The sequence below is a fragment of the Hyperolius riggenbachi genome, chromosome 2 (assembly GCF_040937935.1).
Source record: "Hyperolius riggenbachi isolate aHypRig1 chromosome 2, aHypRig1.pri, whole genome shotgun sequence".
Taxonomy (NCBI): Eukaryota; Metazoa; Chordata; class Amphibia; order Anura; family Hyperoliidae; genus Hyperolius; species Hyperolius riggenbachi.
The window spans coordinates 58,417,361-58,434,298 of record NC_090647.1 but is presented as its reverse complement, the minus strand read 5'-3'; the positions used below and the strand labels follow the sequence as shown (position 1 = coordinate 58,434,298).

The 16,938-nt window shown below is 47.0% G+C and overlaps 1 protein-coding gene across 1 annotated transcript in view; it reads right to left on the bottom strand.

Annotated features, from left to right (window-relative positions):
• Nucleotides 1-16,938, bottom strand: part of PIWIL4 (piwi like RNA-mediated gene silencing 4) — a 313,719-nt gene that overhangs the window by 175,191 nt on the left and 121,590 nt on the right. Inside the window, exon 7 of the mRNA XM_068266824.1 lies at nt 11,577-11,657. Coding sequence (XP_068122925.1) covers nt 11,577-11,657 — 81 coding nt within the window. The remainder of the gene's footprint in view (nt 1-11,576; nt 11,658-16,938) is intronic.

Below are 16,938 nucleotides of genomic sequence, written 5' to 3'. Positions count from 1 at the left end.
CTTAGCGTTGGTGACTTGCGTAAATAAATCGTCTATCAATGGTAACGGATAACGATTCTTCACCGTGATTTTATTCAGGCCACGGTAGTCGATGCATGGTCGCAGCCCTCCGTCTTTTTTCTTAACAAAAAAGAATCCGGCCCCTGCAGGCGACCGGGAGGGGCGAATGAACCCTTTGGCTAAATTGTCACGAATGTACTCCTGCATCGCTATTTTCTCTGGTCCAGACAAATTATACAGGTGACCCCTAGGGGGCATACAACCGGCACGGAGATCGATGGGGCAATCGAAAGGGCGATGAGGAGGTAACTTGTCAGCAGCCTTGGGACAGAATACATCCGAGAACTCGGAGTATTGCTCGGGAACCCCCTCCACATGCAACTTGGTCTGACCTAAAGTCACCTTCCCTAGACACTGTTGGGAACAGAAGTCTGACCAACTAGTTAATTGTCCTGTAGCCCAATTAATCTGTGGCGAATGGAGCTGCAGCCAGGGCATTCCTAAAACAATTGTGGAGGTGGTCATGTGTAATACAAAGAAACTTAGACTTTCGTTATGCAGAACCCCAATAGTGACTTCCACCTCTGGTGTCTGAGACAGCGGACGGTCCCTTTGCAGCGGGGAGTCGTCCACAGCAGTAACCTGGATAGGTGGTTTTACTGGGGTGAGCGGAATGCCCAACTTTTCTGCGAACTCTGAACTCATAAAGTTAGCCGCGGAGCCAGAATCAACAAAGGCTTCTGTGGCTTCAGATTTGTCCCCCCATGTAATCATACATGGAAGGAGCAAACGTTTTTCGTTTAAGGGTATGAGCCGGGCACCTAGGGTGCTACCCCCTACCACTCCTAAACGGTAGCATCTTCCCGGCTTGTTAGGGCAGTTCTGTACTATATGCCCCCCTTCAGCACAGTACAGACACAGCTGTTCGGTCATTCTCCGTCTTCGCTCTACCTGGGTCAATTTTGACCGAGCAATCTGTATCGGCTCGGATGGAGGCAAGACGGGAGAAGGTGAAATAGTAGGAGGTGGAGTCACTGGGACCGTAGTGTAAGATACCCCTCTGACACGGGAACTACCCCTGGTCTGTTTTTGGTAGCGCAGCCTGCGGTCGATTCGGATGGCCGCTGAGATGGCCTCATCGACTGTTCTGGGCTCATGCTGGCTTAACATCAAATCAGAGACCTCATCGGACAGCCCTGACAAGAAACGATCTAATAGGGCATAAGTGTCCCACCTGGCCGTAACTGACCACCTCCTAAACTCGGCCGCGTAATCTTCGACCGGACCTTCGCCTTGACGCAAAAGCTTGAGCTTCCGCTCAGAAGTCGAAGCAAGGTCCGAATCGTCGTAAATTACTGCCATAGCTTTAAAGAATTCCTCTACAGAGGTAAGAGCTTTGTCTCCGGCGGGCAGGCTATATGCCCAAGACTGGGAGTCGCCAGACAACAAAGTCTTTATAAACGTGACCCTCGGGGTCTCAGTACCCGAAGATTGGGGTCTCAACTCAAAATAGGACAATACTCTACTCCTAAAATTCCGGAAGTCAGATCTGTGGCCGGAAAAGCTTTCAGGTACAGGCATACGTATGTCAGAGCTAGGAGAGGATCGCACATGATCCACTGATGTCTGGAGGGTTTGTACAGACCCTGATAGAGCATCAATAAGAGTTATGTGGGCGCCCAGTACTTGATTGATGTTGTCCACCGAAGTGGCAAGTACACCCAGACAATCAGTGTTTGCGTCCATTTTGTATTTGGGTCTGGCGTTCTGTAACGATCGGTGAAGCACAGAGAGGATCTGATTACCGGTGATCTGCAGTATCACTGGGAATACAGATATATACCAGATTATAAGTGATCTGCAGTCTCACCGATAATCCGATATACTAGCTAACCTCTGTTCACCTGAGTAGAGTGTAGTGTTTGGTGTAACAGTAACACTTTGAGGACTAGGCCTCAGTGCAGCAAGGAGTACTGCACAGATTCCTTCTGCAGACCTGAGCTCTCCAAGACGGGAGGAGTCAGACTGACAGTAGGAAGGATGTCTGGAAGTGACCCTCAGGAGGAAAGGTCGCTAACAGAGCGAGGAACCGCCTCTAACGGTAAGGTCGGTTCTCGAGGTCGGACAAGCCAGGTCGTACACACACGGACAGATAAAGTACAAGATCAGGAGGCAAAGGCGGAGTCTAAGTACAGGCAGGGTTCAGTAACGGGGTATCAGAAATATCGAGGTACAGAATCAGGAGACTGAGGCGGAGTCTAGAAACGAGCCGGGGTTCGGCAACAGGGTATCAGAAATATCAAGGTACAAGATCAGAGTTCAGAAGGGTAGTCAAGGCAGGCAAAAGTCATAACAAATAATCACAATCAAACTAGTACTTTAAGCTATCAACAAAATCTAGCTAAGTGTAGGATTACAGCTCCAGCTGGTCCCGGCACACTTGCGGATCTGACTACGGATCTGGGTGCTTCCACATATGTGATCGCACGCCAGACAAAGAGCAAGTGAACAACCAGCAGTATATATACTCTAGGACCTTTCCAGGACCTCCCTAATTGCTGGTCCAATGAGAGCAGTGGAATTTGTCAGCTGACCCAGCTGGTCAGCCGACACCCTTCTAACTGCTATTTAAACTCTGCCTCTGTGCTCGCGCGCGTGTAAGTCTGAATCTTGGTGGACTATCAGTCCCAGCCACACCAGTACTGTCTTGCAATGTATCCAGTGAACTGAGTGCGGGAGCCGCCTCCGATGCGGATTCCGCCGCTCTGCCTAAGCGGCATGCAGCGTTTTTTCCGCGTTGTGACGCCATGCTGGACGCGGAAACAGCCGCCTCGCCTTGAGAGACAGCGGCTTTTCCGCGTTTCATCACAATCAGCAAGACATCATTCCTGCCAGATAGAAAAGAGAGGTGGTGCCACCCAGGAAAATGTCACCTTACCTTATTGAGTGTTAATTATTTTGTAGCCAATGTATGTGTTATAAAAATATTGAATTTGCATACATTGGCCTCAATTCACTAAGCTTATCTCCTGTCTTTAATAACGTTTCCAGAGTTATCACCATGCTGATGAGGCATGTCGTATTCAGGAAACATTTTACCTCAGGCAAACCTAAAGGTAACTATTCTGTCTTTAAGTTAACTCTTCAATCCTTAAAATAACTCCAGAGTTAAAGACAGGCTGTTTATTAACTGCGTGTGAAAATAACTACAGAATAGGTAAATTAACTACAGAGGAGGTAACTTAACTACAGAGGAGGTAAATTAACTACAGAGGAGGTAACTTAAGGAATGGAGAGATAAGATAACTCTCTCACTGGGTGGAGGTAAGTTTTCTCTTGCCTTATTATCTCCAGCATGATCTTAGTGAATTGAGGTGTAACGATCGGTGAAGCACAGAGAGGATCTGATTACCGGTGATCTGCAGTATCACTGGGAATACAGATATATACCAGATTATAAGTGATCTGCAGTCTCACCGATAATCCGATATACTAGCTAACCTCTGTTCACCTGAGTAGAGTGTAGTGTTTGGTGTAACAGTAACACTTTGAGGACTAGGCCTCAGTGCAGCAAGGAGTACTGCACAGATTCCTTCTGCAGACCTGAGCTCTCCAAGACGGGAGGAGTCAGACTGACAGTAGGAAGGATGTCTGGAAGTGACCCTCAGGAGGAAAGGTCGCTAACAGAGCGAGGAACCGCCTCTAACGGTAAGGTCGGTTCTCGAGGTCGGACAAGCCAGGTCGTACACACACGGACAGATAAAGTACAAGATCAGGAGGCAAAGGCGGAGTCTAAGTACAGGCAGGGTTCAGTAACGGGGTATCAGAAATATCGAGGTACAGAATCAGGAGACTGAGGCGGAGTCTAGAAACGAGCCGGGGTTCGGCAACAGGGTATCAGAAATATCAAGGTACAAGATCAGAGTTCAGAAGGGTAGTCAAGGCAGGCAAAAGTCATAACAAATAATCACAATCAAACTAGTACTTTAAGCTATCAACAAAATCTAGCTAAGTGTAGGATTACAGCTCCAGCTGGTCCCGGCACACTTGCGGATCTGACTACGGATCTGGGTGCTTCCACATATGTGATCGCACGCCAGACAAAGAGCAAGTGAACAACCAGCAGTATATATACTCTAGGACCTTTCCAGGACCTCCCTAATTGCTGGTCCAATGAGAGCAGTGGAATTTGTCAGCTGACCCAGCTGGTCAGCCGACACCCTTCTAACTGCTATTTAAACTCTGCCTCTGTGCTCGCGCGCGTGTAAGTCTGAATCTTGGTGGACTATCAGTCCCAGCCACACCAGTACTGTCTTGCAATGTATCCAGTGAACTGAGTGCGGGAGCCGCCTCCGATGCGGATTCCGCCGCTCTGCCTAAGCGGCATGCGGCGTTTTTTCCGCGTTGTGACGCCATGCTGGACGCGGAAACAGCCGCCTCGCCTTGAGAGACAGCGGCTTTTCCGCGTTTCATCACAGTACCCCCCCCTCGAGGAGTGGACTCCGGACAACTCCTACCAGGCTTCTCGGGGTGTAAGGCATGAAACTCTTTCCTCAACTCATCCGCATGCATGCGAGTCCCCGGTACCCACTGTCTCTCCTCAATGCCATATCCCTTCCAGTGTACCAGATACTGTACCGAGTTCTGGACAATGCGAGAGTCCAAAATTTTCTCTATTTCGAACTCAGGATGACTATCCACCAGGACAGGAGGAGGAGGAGTAGGGCCCACATGGACTGCAGGTTTGAGCAGGGATACGTGAAATGATCTCACCCCACGCATGCTGGCGGGGAGATCAACGGTATAAGTGACGTTGTTGATCTTTTTGGTCACAGAAAACGGACCCACAAACCTGGGGCCCAGTTTGGCAGAAGGCTGCTTCAGGGTCAAGTGACGTGTGGACACCCAGACTAAATCCCCTGGCTGAAACTTCCATTCCATGGAACGTCTCTTGTCCGCTTGACCCTTTTGACTTTGGAACGCTTTCTGCAAATTATCTCTAACAATTCCCCAATTGTCCCTGAGTGACCTCTGCCAATCCTCCAGTGCTGGGAACGGAGAAGAGGCAACTGGCAAATTGGAGAACTTGGGCGACCTCCCTGTCACAATCTGGAACGGGGAAAAACCAGAAGAAGAACTCTTTAAATTATTCTGCGCAAATTCTGCAAAAGCCAGAAACTTCACCCAGTCATTCTGTGCCTCCGCAACGTAACATCTTAAAAACTGTTCTAAAGACTGATTAATTCGTTCAGTCTGCCCATTCGTCTGTGGGTGGTAGCCTGACGAGAAAGACAGCTTCATGCCCATTTGGTGGCAAAATGCCCTCCAGAATTTAGAGATAAATTGGACTCCCCGATCGGACACAATGTTCTCCGGAATGCCGTGCAGCCGGAAAATGTGGACGATGAATAGGTCAGCCAATTCTTGGGCCGAGGGGAGTCCTTTCAAAGGCACGAAATGGGCCATTTTGCTGAAGCGGTCGACTACCACCCAAATGACCGACATGCCTTCAGACCTGGGGAGCTCACCCACAAAATCCATGGACAAGTGGGTCCATGGTTCACTCGGGGCGGGTAAAGGCTGTAAGGTACCGACAGGTGCCTGCCGGGAGGGTTTACTTTTGGCACATACCGCACATTCCCTGACATATTCCTTGCAGCCTGATGCCATAGAAGGCCACCAAGCACACCTGGCAATCAGATCCTGCGTTCTGGCAGCACCAGGGTGACCAGCACTCTTATGGGCGTGAAACATTTGTAAGACCTGTAGACGAAAAAACAGTGGGATAAACAAGACCCCCTCCGGTTTTCCCTCAGGGACATCCTGCTGAAAGGGACCCAAAACCTTTGTCCAATCCTCCCAGGTCTCTGTGGCTGCTAACACCAGCCTCTGCGGGATGATGGACTCAGGAGCGGGGGGCTGTGCTGTCTCTAATTCGAAACATCTGGACAGGGCATCTGCCTTGATGTTTTTGCTGCCTGGAGTGTATGTGATAATAAATCTGAACCTCGTAAAAAATAACGACCAACGGGCCTGTCGGGGACTTAGTCTCTTAGCCCCCTCGATGTATTCCAGATTCTTGTGATCAGTATACACCGTGATCGTGTGTTCTGCCCCTTCTAACCAGTGGCGCCATTCTTCAAATGCCAATGTAATGGCCAGAAGTTCCCGGTTGCCTATGTCGTAGTTTTTCTCTGCCGGAGAAAACCTCCGAGAGAAATAGGCACACGGGTGCAACCTTCCCTGCAGCCCAGAGCGTTGAGACAGCACAGCCCCTACTCCAACTTCTGAGGCATCAACCTCCACAATGAATGGGTAAGAGGTGTCTACGTGTCTTAATATGGGTGCAGAGCAAAACAATTTTTTCAAGTGAGAAAAAGCTGCCACAGCCTCAGGAGACCAGTGGTTGGTATCTGCCCCCTTTTTTGTGAGACTGGTAAGAGGGGCAATTATCGTGGAGTATCCCTTTATGAACCTCCTATAGTAATTTGCAAAACCTAAAAATCTTTGCAGGGGCTTCAACCCCACTGGCTGTGGCCATTCCAGGACAGCTGTGACCTTGGCAGGATCCATTGACAGGCCTGAGGTGGAGATCACATACCCTAAAAATGTGACAGTGGTCACCTCGAAAATACATTTTTCCACCTTGGCATACAGCATATTTTGCCTCAATTTGTCCAACACGAATTTAACGTGGACCCTGTGCTCGGGGAGGTTGTTGGAATAGATTAGTATATCGTCAAGGTATACTAGTACAAACCTACCCAACACCTCCCTGAATACCTCGTTGATTAATTCTTGAAAGACGGCTGGCGCATTGCACAACCCGAAGGGCATCACTAAGTACTCGTAATGCCCGTCGGGAGTGTTGAAGGCCGTCTTCTATTCATCACCCTTTCTAATGCGGACCAGGTTGTATGCACCCCTCAGATCTAATTTTGAAAAGATCTTAGCGTTGGTGACTTGCGTAAATAAATCGTCTATCAATGGTAACGGATAACGATTCTTCACCGTGATTTTATTCAGGCCACGGTAGTCGATGCATGGTCGCAGCCCTCCGTCTTTTTTCTTAACAAAAAAGAATCCGGCCCCTGCAGGCGACCGGGAGGGGCGAATGAACCCTTTGGCTAAATTGTCACGAATGTACTCCTGCATCGCTATTTTCTCTGGTCCAGACAAATTATACAGGTGACCCCTAGGGGGCATACAACCGGCACGGAGATCGATGGGGCAATCGAAAGGGCGATGAGGAGGTAACTTGTCAGCAGCCTTGGGACAGAATACATCCGAGAACTCGGAGTATTGCTCGGGAACCCCCTCCACATGCAACTTGGTCTGACCTAAAGTCACCTTCCCTAGACACTGTTGGGAACAGAAGTCTGACCAACTAGTTAATTGTCCTGTAGCCCAATTAATCTGTGGCGAATGGAGCTGCAGCCAGGGCATTCCTAAAACAATTGTGGAGGTGGTCATGTGTAATACAAAGAAACTTAGACTTTCGTTATGCAGAACCCCAATAGTGACTTCCACCTCTGGTGTCTGAGACAGCGGACGGTCCCTTTGCAGCGGGGAGTCGTCCACAGCAGTAACCTGGATAGGTGGTTTTACTGGGGTGAGCGGAATGCCCAACTTTTCTGCGAACTCTGAACTCATAAAGTTAGCCGCGGAGCCAGAATCAACAAAGGCTTCTGTGGCTTCAGATTTGTCCCCCCATGTAATCATACATGGAAGGAGCAAACGTTTTTCGTTTAAGGGTATGAGCCGGGCACCTAGGGTGCTACCCCCTACCACTCCTAAACGGTAGCATCTTCCCGGCTTGTTAGGGCAGTTCTGTACTATATGCCCCCCTTCAGCACAGTACAGACACAGCTGTTCGGTCATTCTCCGTCTTCGCTCTACCTGGGTCAATTTTGACCGAGCAATCTGTATCGGCTCGGATGGAGGCAAGACGGGAGAAGGTGAAATAGTAGGAGGTGGAGTCACTGGGACCGTAGTGTAAGATACCCCTCTGACACGGGAACTACCCCTGGTCTGTTTTTGGTAGCGCAGCCTGCGGTCGATTCGGATGGCCGCTGAGATGGCCTCATCGACTGTTCTGGGCTCGGGCTGGCTTAACATCAAATCAGAGACCTCAACGGACAGCCCTGACAAGAAACGATCTAATAGGGCATAAGTGTCCCACCTGGCCGTAACTGACCACCTCCTAAACTCGGCCGCGTAATCTTCGACCGGACCTTCGCCTTGACGCAAAAGCTTGAGCTTCCGCTCAGAAGTCAAAGCAAGGTCCGAATCGTCGTAAATTACTGCCATAGCTTTAAAGAATTCCTCTACAGAGGTAAGAGCTTTGTCTCCGGCGGGCAGGCTATATGCCCAAGACTGGGAGTCGCCAGACAACAAAGTCTTTATAAACGTGACCCTCGGGGTCTCAGTACCCGAAGATTGGGGTCTCAACTCAAAATAGGACAATACTCTACTCCTAAAATTCCGGAAGTCAGATCTGTGGCCGGAAAAGCTTTCAGGTACAGGCATACGTATGTCAGAGCTAGGAGAGGATCGCACATGATCCACTGATGTCTGGAGGGTTTGTACAGACCCTAATAGAGCATCAATAAGAGTTATGTGGGCGCCCAGTACTTGATTGATGTTGTCCACCGAAGTGGCAAGTACACCCAGACAATCAGTGTTTGCGTCCATTTTGTATTTGGGTCTGGCGTTCTGTAACGATCGGTGAAGCACAGAGAGGATCTGATTACCGGTGATCTGCAGTATCACTGGGAATACAGATATATACCAGATTATAAGTGATCTGCAGTCTCACCGATAATCCGATATACTAGCTAACCTCTGTTCACCTGAGTAGAGTGTAGTGTTTGGTGTAACAGTAACACTTTGAGGACTAGGCCTCAGTGCAGCAAGGAGTACTGCACAGATTCCTTCTGCAGACCTGAGCTCTCCAAGACGGGAGGAGTCAGACTGACAGTAGGAAGGATGTCTGGAAGTGACCCTCAGGAGGAAAGGTCGCTAACAGAGCGAGGAACCGCCTCTAACGGTAAGGTCGGTTCTCGAGGTCGGACAAGCCAGGTCGTACACACACGGACAGATAAAGTACAAGATCAGGAGGCAAAGGCGGAGTCTAAGTACAGGCAGGGTTCAGTAACGGGGTATCAGAAATATCGAGGTACAGAATCAGGAGACTGAGGCGGAGTCTAGAAACGAGCCGGGGTTCGGCAACAGGGTATCAGAAATATCAAGGTACAAGATCAGAGTTCAGAAGGGTAGTCAAGGCAGGCAAAAGTCATAACAAATAATCACAATCAAACTAGTACTTTAAGCTATCAACAAAATCTAGCTAAGTGTAGGATTACAGCTCCAGCTGGTCCCGGCACACTTGCGGATCTGACTACGGATCTGGGTGCTTCCACATATGTGATCGCACGCCAGACAAAGAGCAAGTGAACAACCAGCAGTATATATACTCTAGGACCTTTCCAGGACCTCCCTAATTGCTGGTCCAATGAGAGCAGTGGAATTTGTCAGCTGACCCAGCTGGTCAGCCGACACCCTTCTAACTGCTATTTAAACTCTGCCTCTGTGCTCGCGCGCGTGTAAGTCTGAATCTTGGTGGACTATCAGTCCCAGCCACACCAGTACTGTCTTGCAATGTATCCAGTGAACTGAGTGCGGGAGCCGCCTCCGATGCGGATTCCGCCGCTCTGCCTAAGCGGCATGCGGCGTTTTTTCCGCGTTGTGACGCCATGCTGGACGCGGAAACAGCCGCCTCGCCTTGAGAGACAGCGGCTTTTCCGCGTTTCATCACATGAGGCCCATGTCTTTGCAGTGTCTTTAATCAGCACGTGCTACACATTTTAGCTTTCATCAGTAAATACACATGCAGGATTATTAGATTTCTGAAGGTTTTTTCATTAGCTACTGCAAGGTATAAGTTGTCAACAATTTTAGTTTTCTCTACCAACATAGTTTTTCCAGTAATGTGATCAAATTTATCTGCTTGGCAGAGGTGGCCAAACATTTTAGGCCAAGGGCCATATTGCCGTTCTTGAGACTGCTAGGGGGTCGAACTAGGGAAATTAAACCATTTTTGCCATTAGGTGTACTAAGTTTGACTGGTTAGTCATGCTTGTTGTGAGATTCAGACTCTAATGAAGCCAGAAAAATCAGCAGACCTGCCAGGCAACTGATATTGTTTTAAAAAAAAGTAAATATGGCAGCCTCCATCTCAAATCAATTGTTCTTTAAGGGGGGACCAGGGAGCATCTTTTACTAGCATGTTACTGGGCAGTGAACTGTGAGTTATCTTACAGAATGTTAATGTATTCTTTGGGGCAGTGGGAGCACGCTGGTTGATGGCAGGGATGACTCTGTCTTTATAAATGATAGTGATCACTTTCTTTTTCAGTATGTGCACAGAGCAGTTGAAGCCTTCTCGGTTTATAGCAAGTTAACCACCACTGCTCCAAAGATGCAAACGAAATCTTTGTACAAATAATATCCTATTGTTGGCCAAGATGATCATTAAAGTGGATCCGAGATAAACTTTTCCTCATTGCATGATTGTGTTCCTTTCATACAGTTTATAGGGCATTCCTCAAGTAAAATACTTTTTTTGTTTTGTTTTAATACTCTAATCCCCTATAAACTAAACAAGCCTTGCCCACAGCTTCAGAGTGCCTTGGCATTTTCAGACAGTAGCACGGGCTTATGGGAGCTCAGTCTGGGCAGGAGGAGGGGAGGTGTTACTAGCCAGAGATTTCAGAGGCAGAGGGGAGGAGGGAGGGGACTGAATTTGTCACAGGCTGAGGGCTGGAGATGCTATCAACTTGCCTGTGTGTAATGTGACAAATAGAACATGGCCACTCTCATTGTAGCACAGGAATAAATAATCATATACCGTTGAAGCTGTTTGCAGCTGAATTTGCTGTGTAAACTATCTAAACTTTAGAATATATATATATATATATATATATATATATATATATATATATATATATATATATATATAGATAGATAGATAGATAGATAGAGAGAGAGAGAGAGAGAGAGAGAGAGAGAGAGAGAGAGAGAGAGAGAGAGAGAGAGAGAGAGAGAGAGAGAGAGAGAGAGAGAGAGAGAGAGAGAGAGAGAGAGAGAGAGAGAGAGAGAGAGAGAGAGAGAGAGAGAGAGAGAGAGAGAGAGAGAGAGAGAGAGAGAGAGAGAGATGAGTTACTTGTTATAGTTCGTTTTTCATCTTGGATCTACTGTTTCTTTGACAGTTTGTTGTCAGTTAGAGACTGTGCATACGCAGTATGAACTGTCCTGTGGAAAAGCAGAGTCGGGTAAAGAAGCAGGAGGACTCCCACTGCTCACAGGAACAATGTGGTTGGTCAAAAAATTCTGCTGTGGCCAATCGCTTTTTCTGACACGATCAAATGTATGTGATAACTGTACAGACATAAGGTTGTCAACTGAAACAATCCCAAACAACTGTTTTGGTTGGCAAATGTCTGTCAGTAATTAAGGGGTCTAACCACTTCTGTCAATATGTAATAATAATTACCAGTAAAACAAATAATACATACCTATGCTGAGGAATTTCCACAGGAGTAGCGGGATTATAGTAATTGCGTCCCACTTGGTACATATTAAGGCATTTGAAGATCCTAGGTAAAAATAAACATACACATTAGTTATATGTTTTCAGCATCGTTATTAACTACAGGAAAAATGTGTTGGGAGTGGATGAGTTAGAAAGGTGTAAGTGGAAAATGAATTAGAAACCACTATCAAGTTCAATTCTTCTCCAAGGATATATTTTGTGCAGGATATCCATAAGGACAGATTTTAAATTTTTCAATATTTTGATCACCGACCACTAAACAATGACTTAGGCCTCTTTTCCATGAGCAGCTGAAGGAGGTGAATTCACCACCTGTTGCCGCCCACCAGGCAGCCTCCCCATATAGCTGCATCTGAGCACAGAGGTTGCCATGCTCGATTGCAACTTAAGATGGTTTTTCGCCATCAGATAACGCAAACGCCCTGTTATTGAACGCTGCCATTTGACTGCATGTGATTGCAGCCAAACGTCACTTGTGGCCGACAGCTGGGCGGCTGAACTACTCAACAAACGAGCAGTTCAGCCATCCGTGGAAAAGAGGCCTTAAAGAGAACCCAAGGTGGGTTTTAAGAGTGCTATTAGGACACAGAGGCTGGTTCTGCATACTATCAGGTCACAGAGAGGACTGGGAATGCTCTATGAGATCCAAAGCCTTCCCTCTATATAGGAGAGAATCTAAATTTTCTTAGGCATACACAGGTCAGGTGTTGCCTGATGTACCAAGCTGATCTATCCCTATCTCATTGGAATTCCAGGCAAATGTAATTTGAATAGATTTCATCTATGCTACAGGCCATTGATCCCCCACCATCCCAGCCAATCCCCCCTTTCACAAACAATTTCAACATGTCCAATCAGACTTTCAATGGCTAAACTGCATCAAATCTATTGTAACTGAAGCAGATATGGTGCAGCAATACATAACTGGCAAGTTCAATCAAAGTGATCAAACTGGTCAGAGATCAAGCAAAAAAGTGTTGAATGTGTGGACAGCTTATGACAAAGCCAACTTAGCAGTGCTTCTGTGTATAAGCTTCACTGATTGTAAGTAGAAGAGCACTAATTTTCATTACTGAAGACCTTTATTGAATGAAAGGAATACAACATCTCGATATTTTCCAGCCCTTCTGCACTGTGATCTGGAGGTAACCAGTAGTAGGGTAACTACATACGCAATAATGGGGAAACAGGTTTTTAATGGTTTATTAAGCCAGACTGTAATTCCACTAACACACTTTAAATATGTTTTCATCTATATAGCCAGCAAGGGGCAAACTTGTGCTATCTGAAAACAGTTCAGCATAAATGTTATGACAAGATGCCACCAGCATCAGGATATCACCTCTGAACAGTATTGCCTTATAATAAACTTTTCATATCTCACCTTGTACTTCATATACTGTTTTAGCACTAAGGACGTGATAACATACTAAAAATAAGGTGAGAAAGGTAATATCAGTCCTTAGTATTTTTTCCCACTAATAGGTGATGGTATTAGAAACAGGACAAAGTCATATATAACAAAAAAAAACATCTGAATCAAACTATAATGGGCAAGTAAGCTCACACTTGCCAGGAATTTGACCTGGCAGCTGCTCAACAACATAATAATCAAAAACCAAAGGTAATTACTGTGATGCATTTTAAGTAGAAGCTAAAGTCAATCTGACACTAATTTGTTTACCATGAATTGTACAACAGTCACCAGAGAATACCATTTATGCTTAACCACTTGCCGACCAAGTGATTTCCCATTGATCTGTGCTGGGTGGGCTCTTCAGCCCCCAGCACAGATCGTATTGCAGGCAGGGCGATCAGACTACCCCCCCCCCCCCTTTTTTCCCCACTGGGGGGATGTCCTGCTGGGGGGGTCTGATCGCCGCCGCTCTGCTGTGCCTTGCAGGGGCTCCTCAAAGACCCCCTCCGCATCGCTATTCCCCCTCCCTCTCCCTGGCTCTGTGGGCGGTACAGGATGGTGATACGTCCTGTATCGCCTCTGATAGGCTTCAGCCTATCAGACGGCAGCGATCCCCGGCCTATCAGAGGCCAGGGATCGCCGATCTCCTTTACGGCGCTGCTGCAGTGCCGTACAGTGTAAACACTGGGGATTTCTTCCCCGCGATCGGAGGCTCGCAGGCAGTTCACGGAGACACCCTCCGTGAACGAGCGGCCGTTTCCATGGAAACCCGCAGACAACCAGTTTACGCCGATCGGCGTTAGCTGGTCGTCAAGAGGTTAAAGGGGCGCTATGGCGAAAAATTGTAAAATTTAAAATATGTGCAAACATAGACAAATAAGAAGTAAGTATTTTCCAGAGTAAAATGAGCCATAAATTACTTTTCTCCTATGTTGCTGTCACTTACAGTAGGTAGTATAAATCTGACAAAAGCAACAGGTTTTGGACTAGTCCATCTCTTCATAGGGGATTCTCAGCAAGGCTTTTATTCTTTATAAAGATATTCCCTAAAAAGGATTTAAACAATGATGCTGGCCAGCTTCCCTGCTCGTTACACAGTTTTTTTGGGCAGTTGGACAGAGCAACTGCCATTCACTAAGTGCTTTTGAAAATAAATAAATCACTGAGAATCCCCCCATGAAGAGATGGACTAGTCCAAAACCTGTCGCTTCTGTCAAATTTCTACTACCTACTGTAAGTGACAGCAACATAGGAGAAAAATAATTTATGGCTCATTTCACTCTGGAAAAAATGTACTTCTAATTTGTCTATGTTTGCACATATGTTAAATTTTACAATTTTTCGCCATAGTGCCCCTTTAAGTATAATCTAATACACCCTTTTTTACCTGTCCTCCCAATGTACTATACAGGATATAATATGCAGTGAAGCACCCCCAGTGGTTCCCTTCCTCTGGTTAATGTGTACCTAAACTGACACGTCACATGGTAGAGAGAAACATCTGTATGTACTCCAAAGTCCATACAGAACTAATGTGGTCCTTTTTCCCCTATTTCTCATTGTGGGGATTAAAAGTCCTGGGATCTGAATAACGGTGCATACACACATCTCATTTTGATTGGTCAATGATTTGGCCAATTTTACCACCTCATATAGTATGAGGGTCAACAGATTTTACACCACCTTCCATTTGCGCTCTCAGAGTGATCGTGCGCACCCGAGAGGTGAGATTAAGCTGTCATATGACATCTCCGCTCAGTGATCAGGAGCCATCGCAATCACTATTGATCACTATTGTGATCACTATTGACAGCGGAGGTCTAAGGGGAAGGAAAGGACGGGGAATCACCTTCCTGACGTTCCCCTGGTGATAGTCGCTCACCTCCGCTCTGGCCGGTGTTGTGTCTGATTACGCTGCCTGTTGATTTGCGCTGCCCCGCATGCGCAGTAGGAGACTGTGCGGCCACATTTCGTATTGAATGATGCTGCTGGTGGTAAAATACTAAATATCTCCGCTCCCACACCTCTTACACTCCCCAAATTTTCAGGGTATGGAGGGAACCCCCAGAACGACCTCTATGCCAAATTGCAGCCCCTGATACCCGCTGGTTCCTGAGATAGGTTTCTGTAATCTATCTCCTGAACCAGCGGGTCTCGGGGGCTGCAATTTGGTATAGAGGTAGTTTGGGGGGTCCCCTCCCTACCCTGAACATTTGGGAAATGTAAGAGTTGTGGAAGTGAGGATATTTAGTATTTTACCTCCAGCAGTATCATTAACTTCCCACTGAGCTTGTTTGCTACTCAGTGTGGAAGGAAGCTTCCGGGCAGCACAATCAGATATTACACCGGCATCACCGCTCGCTCTGCATTAAGTGTCGGGTCCCGGCTTGATGACGTCAAGAGCTGCTCATCGCTGGAGCCTGGGAGGTGAGTAAAGGCTGCTGGCAAAACAGGGGACAGCTGGCCACACCATGCCATGCAAGACATACTGGGGATCCGGCTGCCTGACCCCCCCAAATGTGCCCCCCGCATGTAAAATGACTTTGTCCTTAAAAGATACAGGAGTCATGACTGAGTCAGCCACTTGCATACCTGATATTTAACTCTTTCAGGCAGAGAAAGAAAAAAAAGGAACACAGCATAGTAATTTGTGTGCTAGACACTGTACATACACATGTCTATCTCATCATGTCACATGTCACTTCGGGTATCCTTTAAGGGGGGTTAGGCAGCAAGTCCCCAAAGGGTTAAACAACCCATGAAGGCAGCAGACTTACATACACACACAGTCAGAACTTTTTGTTTTTATGTTGTTTTTAGTGGAATCAGTGGCGGCTCCAGGAAATTTTTTTAGGGGGTGCTATGCAGGTGCTGGACCAATTCCCGGGGGAGCTGATGAGGCAAAAAATGGGTGTGGCTACAACCTGCGGCGCGCGAAGCGCGCCGTGGCGAATAAATGGGCGTGGTCATGACCGGATGAGGGCGGGGCTAACTGTAATTTAAAGTGAACCCAGGGTTAGAGTGATATGGTGGCTGCCATATTTATTTCCTTTTAAACAATACTAGTTGCCTGGCAGCCCTGCTGATCTATTTGGCTGTAGTAGTGAACTGAATTACACCAGAAACAAGCCATGCAGCTAATCTTGTCAGTTCTGACAATATTGTCAGAAACCCCTGACCTGCTGCATGCTTGTTCAGGGTCTATGGTTGAAAGAATAAGAGGCAGAGGACCAGCACGGCAGCCAGGCAACTGGTATTGCTTAAAGGGAGATAAATATGGCAGCCTCAATATTATTCTCACCTCGGGTTCCCTTTAAAAGTGCAACGCAAAGACAGAGGGCCCAAGTTTTGGTGACCCTTTTCCCAGAAAATTCACATAATTGTGCAGGTTTTCTCAAGAAAATACACGTAATGTGAGCAGATTTTAACAAAAAACATGTCCAATGATCCCAATATGCACAATCGTTATCAGATATGGCCCCAATATGCACAATCGTTATCAGATATGGCCCCAATATGCACAATCGGTAGCAGATATGGCCCCAATATGCACAATCGGTAGCAGATATGGCCCCAATATGCACAATCGGTAGCAGATATGGCCCCAATATGCACAATCGGTAGCAGATATGGCCCCAATATGCACAATCGGTAGCAGATATGGCCCCAATATGCACAATCGGTAGCAGATATGACCCCAATATGCACAATCGGTAGCAGATATTACTCCAATATGCACAATCGGTAGCAGAAATGACCCCAATATGCACAATCGGTAGCAGAAATGACCCCAATATGCACAATCGGTAGCAGAAATGACCCCAATATGCACAATCGGTAGCAGAAATGACCCCAATATGCACAATCGGTAGCAGAAATGACCCCAATATGCACAATCGGTAGCAGA